Raw genomic sequence first — 7,601 nt, 5'->3', positions numbered from 1 at the left:
CCAACCAAGACTTCACAAAATGGGACAAACACCAAATTGAGTATTCTAATTCAAAAAACAAATGTTAAACAACATCAGGAGAGGTCAAGAGTAGCTGCCCTTTAATTGAATTGTGCCCCAGAGAGACACTGTTGTGTTTGGTTAGCGGTGTCTCTATAGCGGTTCTAGTAGCAGTGTACATGTGACGGGAGAGTTTGTAAAACAAATGCCTACCGCATTGATAGAAATCATCATGATATCATTCTGCCAGGTGGCCTACTTTACAGTCAACATTTAATTGGAAAGGTTTTAGAAATGACTGTTTCCGCACGCTAACCGTTTCTGCACGCTAACCGTATCCGCACGCTAACCGTATCCGCACGCTAACCGTTTCCGCACGCTAACCGTTTCCGCACGCTAACCGTTTCCGCACGCTAACCGTTTCCGCACGCTAACCGTTTCCGCACGCTAACCGTTTCCGCACGCTAACCGTTTCTGCACGCTAACCGTTTCTGCACGCTAACCGTTTCTGCACCAGAAACAGGCGCACAGAAACAGGCGTTACTTCTTCAGGAAACAGGACTCACTGCTTCATTCTCTTCATGGATTATGGAGAAACTAATTCAACTTAACTACTATTCTAATAAGCTCAATACATTTAACTTCCTGTTCTCAGTCCAGAGGCTCAGCCAATGATTTCGATATGAGACACCCCACCCCCAAAAAATGTTTTTACTTCGGATCTCCCTGACTCATTCTATTAAACTCTGAGAGGGCGGAGAGGATAATATTTAGAGAGATAATGAACTCTATTTGACCATTTCATTATATTTCTAGGTCTGATGTTATCACCGTTTTCTTTCAACTCTGTTTCAGCCCAGTCGGGATAAGAAAGAGTCTCATTTCAGGAATTATGCTTTTTTTGGGGCACAGAACAGCCCCAGGCATCTTAGACACACACACACACGGCGGGGGCCAGAACTCGTGACTATAATTCAGTTCCATTTTCATATTTTGTATTTTTCGTGCGTCACAAGCCAGAACATATCCGAGTGTGTGTGTGTGTGTGTGTCCCTGGCTGCGATGTCTCTGTTTAGTGCTTTGGTTCTCTGGCTCTCAGATGCGCGCCAATGGAATGGTCTGAAATGTAAAAACTCTGCCCACCTCTGGCACCGGGCCATGAAAAACAAACTCGCCCATTGACATTACACCGGTAACATGCAGTGGAGTGGAGCTTAGGCTCATTTAGCAATTACTAAGTGTAACACACACACACTCTAACACAAACACTCACACAGACTGGAGTCTCAGTACTCATGTTATTCTGACAGCTCTGTCAAACATTTACTCTGATACAGTACCCACCTGTTATATAGCCTGTGTGTGTGTGTGTGTGTGTGTGTGTGTGTGTGTGTGTGTGTGTGTGTGTGTGTGTGTGTGTGTGTGTCTTACTAAACGTGGCCCAGATGTGTCAGACAGCAGCAGCTCGAGCATGACGATGACTCCCTCCAGACCTCTACAACACACACACACACACACACATTCTCACTCCGCCTCCCTCTCCCACATACTGACACACACATTATCACACAAACACACAGGAGACAGGTTAACATAAACACGTTGTGACTCACAGCGTCCTGAAAGCAGAGGTAGGTTCCAGAGCTCTGAGACACAGCCTGGTTCTTGGCATGACCCACTGGAGGAGAGACAGAGGAGAACAACATGGGGTCTGTTACAAAACACGCACCTCGCGTACACACACCTCGCATACACACACCTCGCATACACACACCTCGCATACACACACCTCGCATACACACACCTCTCATACACACACCTCTCATACACACACCTCTCATACACACACCTTGCGTTCGTACACTTACCTCCCCTGGGTTGGGCAGAGTCATGGCCAGAGATCACCATGGAAACACCTCTCCTTTCCAGCCTCTCCCTCCATCCCTCCACTATCGCTCTGGAACCATCCTGACACACAAACACACAAAACCACGCACACACAACCCATACACGCACGTATGTAACTCACAGTGCTGTAGTATTGGTACTACTGTAGTAGTACTGTAGTAGCATTCTGATAACTCACAGTGCTGTAGTATTGGTACAACTGCAGTAGTACTATAGTAGTATTCTGATAACTCACAGTGCTGTAGTATTGGTAATACTGCAGTAGTACTATAGTAGCATTCAATAACTCACAGTGCTGTAATATTGGTACAACTGCAGTAGTACTATAGTAGTATTCTGATAACTCAGTGCTGTAGTATTGGTAATACTGCAGTAGTACTATAGTAGCATTCAATAACTCACAGTGCTGTAGTATGAATAGTACTGCAGTAGTACTATAGTAGCATTCAATTACTCATAGTGCTGTAGTATTGGTACTACTGCAGTAGTACGATAGTAGCATTCAATAACTCCCAGTGCTGTAGTATTGGTACTACTGCAGTAGTACTATAGTAGCATTCAATAACTCACAGTGCTGTAGTATTGGTAACTCTGTAGTAGTACTGTAGTAGTATTCTGATAACTCACAGTGCTGTAGTATTAGTAGTACTGTAGTAGTACTGTAGTAGTATTCTGATTATTCACATTGCTGTAGTATTGGTAGTACTGTAGTAGTACTGTCGTAGTATTCTGATAACTCACAGTGCAGTAGTATTAGTAGTACTGTAGTAGTACTATAGTAGTATTCTAGTAACCCACAGTGTAGTAGTATTAGTAGTACTGCAGTAGTATTCTAGTAACTCACCGTGCAGTAGTAGTAGTAGGACTGCAGTAGTTCTATAGTAGTATTCTAGTAACTCACAGTGCAGTAGTATTAGTAGTACTGTAGTGGTATTCTGATAACTCACAGTGCTGTAGTATTGGTACTACTGCAGTAGTACTATAGTAGCATTCAATAACTTACAGTGCTGTAGTATTGGTACCACTGTAGTAGTACTGTAGTAGTATTCTGATAACTCACAGTGCTGTAGTATTGGTACTAGTACTATAGTAGCATTCAATAACTCACAGTGCTGTAGTATTGGTACTACTGTAGTAGTACTGTAGTAGTACTGTAGTAGTATTCTGATAACCCACAGTGCAGTAGTATTAGTAGTACTGTAGTAGTACTATAGTAGTATTCTAGTAACCCACAGTGCAGTAGTATTAGTAGTACTGCAGTAGTACTATAGTAGTATTCTAGTAACTCACAGTGCTGTAGCATTGGTACTACTGTAGTAGTACTGTAGTAGTATTCTGATAACTCACAGTGCTGTAGTATTGGTACTACTGCAGTAGTACTATAGTAGCATTCAATAACTCACAATGCTGTAGTATTAGTAGTACTGTAGTAGTATTCTGATTATTCACATTGCTGTAGTATTGATAGTACTGTAGTAGTACTGTGGTAGTATTCTGATAACCCACAGTGCAGTAGTATTAGTAGTACTGTAGTAGCACTATAGTAGTATTCTAGTAATCCACAGTGCAGTAGTATTAGTAGTACTGCAGTAGTAATATAGTAGTATTCTAGTAACTCACAGTGCAGTAGTATTAGTAGTACTGCAGTAGTACTATAGTAGTATTCTAGTAACTCACAGTGCAGTAGTATTAGTAGGACTGCAGTAGTTCTATAGTAGTATTCTAGTAACTCACAGTGCTGGCGTCATCGTAGACAGACAGTTCCATAGAGCCAGTGTAGTCCTGGTTCAAAATCCCCTGCAGACAATCATCCAGCCAGCAGGAGGCGTTATGCACTGGCATGACTATAGACTAGAGAGAGACAGACAGGAGGGTTTATACACTGGCATGACTATAGACTAGAGAGAGACAGACAGGAGGGGTTATACACTGGCATGACTATAGACTAGAGAGAGACAGACAGGAGGGGTTATACACTGGCATGACTATAGACTAGAGAGAGACAGACAGGAGGGGTTATACACTGGCATGACTATAGACTAGAGAGAGACAGACAGGAGGGGTTATACACTGGCATGACTATAGACTAGAGAGAGACAGACAGGAGGGGTTATACACTGGGATGACTATAGACTAGAGAGAGACAGACAGGAGGGGTTATACACTGGGATGACTATAGACAGACAGGAGGGGTTATGCACTGGCATGACTATAGACTAGAGAGAGACAGACAGGAGGGGTTATACACTGGCATGACTATAGACTAGAGAGGAACAGACATTGTGTCAAATCGGCTAGCTAATTAATATTGGCCAACGTGAGAACAGGCACCAACCAGATGTGCTGCCACAAAGTAAACAAAAACAAGGTAAAACGCCAATCTGCAATTGCAACATCATTATACATTCTTGATATGAGCTTGTTTTACGCCAATGTTTGTCAGCATTGTAAATGTTTATAAAAAACACTGTATAGCGTTCAAACATGCTTAAAGCTATCATTTGTATATCTTGGATGGTCAGTCCTTGCTTCCAAAGCTCAGTCCATGAATTTGAGTGGTTCCATTTTTCCAGGCCCCGCCCTCAGAAATTTTACAATAACAGAGTCTTTGTTATTGTTTCTACTCCGGATTGACAGACGGGTACATTTTCCATCCGGTCTGGTTATCTAGGCCAGTGAAATGTTCTCTCGTGGACAAACAGAGGTAACAATGTTGGTTCTGGGTTGTTGCCGAGATTAGTGATATGTCACCTACCACCTCCACGGCCCTGCTTGCGTTCCCCCCTCCGACCGACCCATCCTGCGCGCACTCCCCCTTGTAGAGCCGCTTGGCGGGGACAGAGTCGGCCTCCTGCCCGTTGGGATGCTCCAGTGAACAGGTACTCATCTGAACAAACAAGGAAGACACGATAAAAACGCGCTTTTTTTTCTCCCGAAAACTGGCTAGCGGATTTGAAAGAATGAACGTCAACGGAGAAAGCACACGTGGGATATTTACAGTGATATCTACTCTTCTAGAATGTATGACTTTGCATTACGATGTTACTTGTTCTAGAGTGAGCTGCTTTTCATTTGAGCGGTAAAACAACACCAAAATACATTCAAATTTGCTCTCGAAACTTGCCTCGAGGATAGCAGCTCCACTTCCGCAAACAAAGATGATAAATCGCTCATTGGTCAGTTTAAAACGCGGACAAGCTTCTGATTCGCTGTTTTCAATGTTAGTCACACATGACGCAGAATTGTTGACGTTCGCTTGGTCCCGCCCACTGCCCCAGTACAAACAGCAGATAAGAATAATTTACAGTAGTCTAGCAACGCAACTATATTACGTTTTAACAGTAAAACAATGTCTTATAATTTCAGTAAAATAATGTCTTATTTTCTTAGGTATTTTTCTTAAAACTGCATTGTTGATTAAGGGCTTGTAAGTAAGCATTTCACTGTAAGGTCTACTACACCTGTTGTATTCGGCGCATGTGACAAATTCAATTTGATTTGATTTGAAATGCTCAGTGTGTCTTGATATCGTCCCGTGTCACGTTTAAACAGTCTCATGTCCCCTTTCCCATCGGAGCCCAATGCAGTTTCTTGTCCAAGAACAACATGGTTCCTATATGCTGTCTGTCTCATTTCATTTGACAGGTAATCCATCTATTTGACAGACCAGGTGATTCAGTAGTGAAGTAATGTATCAAGTTTTAATGTCACGTGCACCAGTACAGTGAAATGCCTTTCTTGCTCGCTCTAACGCCAACAATGCAGTAATCAATAGCAATGTAATATTAACAAGGAAGGACAAAAACACAGGAGATAACAGAATGAGGGTGGGGAGCGGGTAGTGTCAGCTGAGGGTGGGGAGCGGGTAGTGTCAGCTGAGGGTGGGGAGCGGGTAGTGTCAGCTGAGGGTGGGGAGCGGGTAGTGTCAGCTGAGGGTGGGGAGCGGGTAGTGTCAGCTGAGGGTGGGGAGCGGGTAGTGTCAGCTGAGGGTGGGGAGCGGGTAGTGTCAGCTGAGGGTGGGGAGCGGGTAGTGTCAGCTGAGGGTGGGGAGCGGGTAGTGTCAACTGAGGGTGGGGAGCGGGTAGTGTCAGCTGAGGGTGGGAGGTGGGTAGTGTCAGCTGAGGGTGGGGAGCGGGTAGTGTCAGCTGAGGGTGGGGAGCGGGTAGTGTCAGCTGAGGGTGGGAGGTGGGTAGTGTCAACTGAAGGTGGGGAGCGGGTGGTGTCAGCTGAGGGTGGGAGGTGGGTAGTGTCAACTGAGGGTGGGGAGCGGGTAGTGTCAGCTGAGGGTGGGGAGCGGGTAGTGTCAGCTGAGGGTGGGAGGTGGGTAGTGTCAACTGAGGGTGGGGAGCGGGTAGTGTCAGCTGAGGAGCGGGTAGTGTCAGCTGAGGGTGGGGAGCGGGTAGTGTCAGCTGAGGGGGGGGAGCGGGTAGTGTCAGCTGAGGGTGGGGAGCGGGTAGTGTCAGCTGAGGGTGGGAGGTGGGTAGTGTCAACTGAGGGTGGGGAGCGGGTAGTGTCAGCTGAGGGTGGGGAGCGGGTAGTGTCAGCTGAGGGTGGGGAGCGAGTAGTGTCAGCTGAGGGTGGGGAGCGGGTAGTGTCAGCTGAGGGTGGGGAGCGGGTAGTGTCAGCTGAGGGTGGGGAGCGGGTAGTGTCAGCTGAGGGTGGGAAGTGGGTAGTGTCAGCTGAGGGTGGGGAGCGGGTAGTGTCAGCTGAGGAGCGGGTAGTGTCAGCTGAGGGTGGGGAGCGGGTAGTGTCAGCTGAGGGTGGGGAGCGGGTAGTGTCAGCTGAGGGTGGGGAGCGAGTAGTGTCAGCTGAGGGTGGGGAGCGGGTAGTGTCAGCTGAGGGTGGGGAGCGGGTAGTGTCAGCTGAGGGTGGGAGGTGGGTAGTGTCAACTGAGGGTGGGGAGCGGGTAGTGTCAGCTGAGGAGCGGGTAGTGTCAGCTGAGGGTGGGGAGCGGGTAGTGTCAGCTGAGGGTGGGGAGCGGGTAGTGTCAGCTGAGGGTGGGAGGTGGGTAGTGTCAACTGAGGGTGGGGAGCGGGTAGTGTCAGCTGAGGAGCGGGTAGTGTCAGCTGAGGTTGGGGAGCGGGTAGTGTCAGCTGAGGAGCGGGTAGTGTCAGCTGAGGTTGGGGAGCGGGTAGTGTCAGCTGAGGAGCGGGTAGTGTCAGCTGAGGAGCGGGTAGTGTCAGCTGAGGTTGGGGGGGCGGGTAGTGTCAGCTGAGGAGCGGGTAGTGTCAGCTGAGGGTGGGGAGCGGGTAGTGTCAGCTGAGGGTGGGGAGCGGGTAGTGTCAGCTGAGGGTGGGAGGTGGGTAGTGTCAACTGAGGGTGGGGAGCGGGTAGTGTCAGCTGAGGAGCGGGTAGTGTCAGCTGAGGTTGGGGAGCGGGTAGTGTCAGCTGAGGAGCGGGTAGTGTCAGCTGAGGTTGGGGAGCGGGTAGTGTCAGCTGAGGAGCGGGTAGTGTCAGCTGAGGTTGGGGGGGGCGGGTAGTGTCAGCTGAGGAGCGGGTAGTGTCAGCTGAGGGTGGGAAGCGGGTAGTGTCAGCTGAGGGTGGGGAGCGGGTAGTGTCAGCTGAGGGGGGGGGGGGGGTAGTGTCAACTGAGGGTAGGGAGCAGGTAGTGTCAGCTGAGGGTGGGGAGCGGGTAGTGTCAGCTGAGGGTGGGAGGTGGGTAGTGTCAACTGAGGGTGGGGAGCGGGTAGTGT

General features: G+C 48.0%; 1 protein-coding gene across 3 annotated transcripts in view; it reads right to left on the bottom strand.

Moving 5' to 3' along the window:
* The window catches only part of b3gntl1 (UDP-GlcNAc:betaGal beta-1,3-N-acetylglucosaminyltransferase-like 1), a 31,703-nt gene extending 26,630 nt beyond the window's left edge, over positions 1-5,073 (bottom strand). The window contains exons 1-5 of one of the 3 annotated variants that reach the window (XM_038982196.1): positions 5,033-5,073; positions 4,664-4,795; positions 3,643-3,759; positions 1,869-1,968; positions 1,614-1,678 (exon numbers count right to left, since the gene is read on the bottom strand). In XM_038982196.1, the coding sequence (XP_038838124.1) occupies positions 1,614-1,678; positions 1,869-1,968; positions 3,643-3,759; positions 4,664-4,795 (414 nt within the window). In that variant the 5' untranslated portion in view covers positions 5,033-5,073. The other 2 variants (XM_038982198.1, XM_038982199.1) reach the window with 2 other exon arrangements.
* Between the last annotated feature and the right edge of the window lie 2,528 nt (positions 5,074-7,601).

This window comes from Salvelinus namaycush, unplaced genomic scaffold (assembly GCF_016432855.1).
Source record: "Salvelinus namaycush isolate Seneca unplaced genomic scaffold, SaNama_1.0 Scaffold1064, whole genome shotgun sequence".
NCBI classification, from domain to species: Eukaryota; Metazoa; Chordata; class Actinopteri; order Salmoniformes; family Salmonidae; genus Salvelinus; species Salvelinus namaycush.
This window is presented reverse-complemented; position numbering and strand designations above follow the sequence as displayed.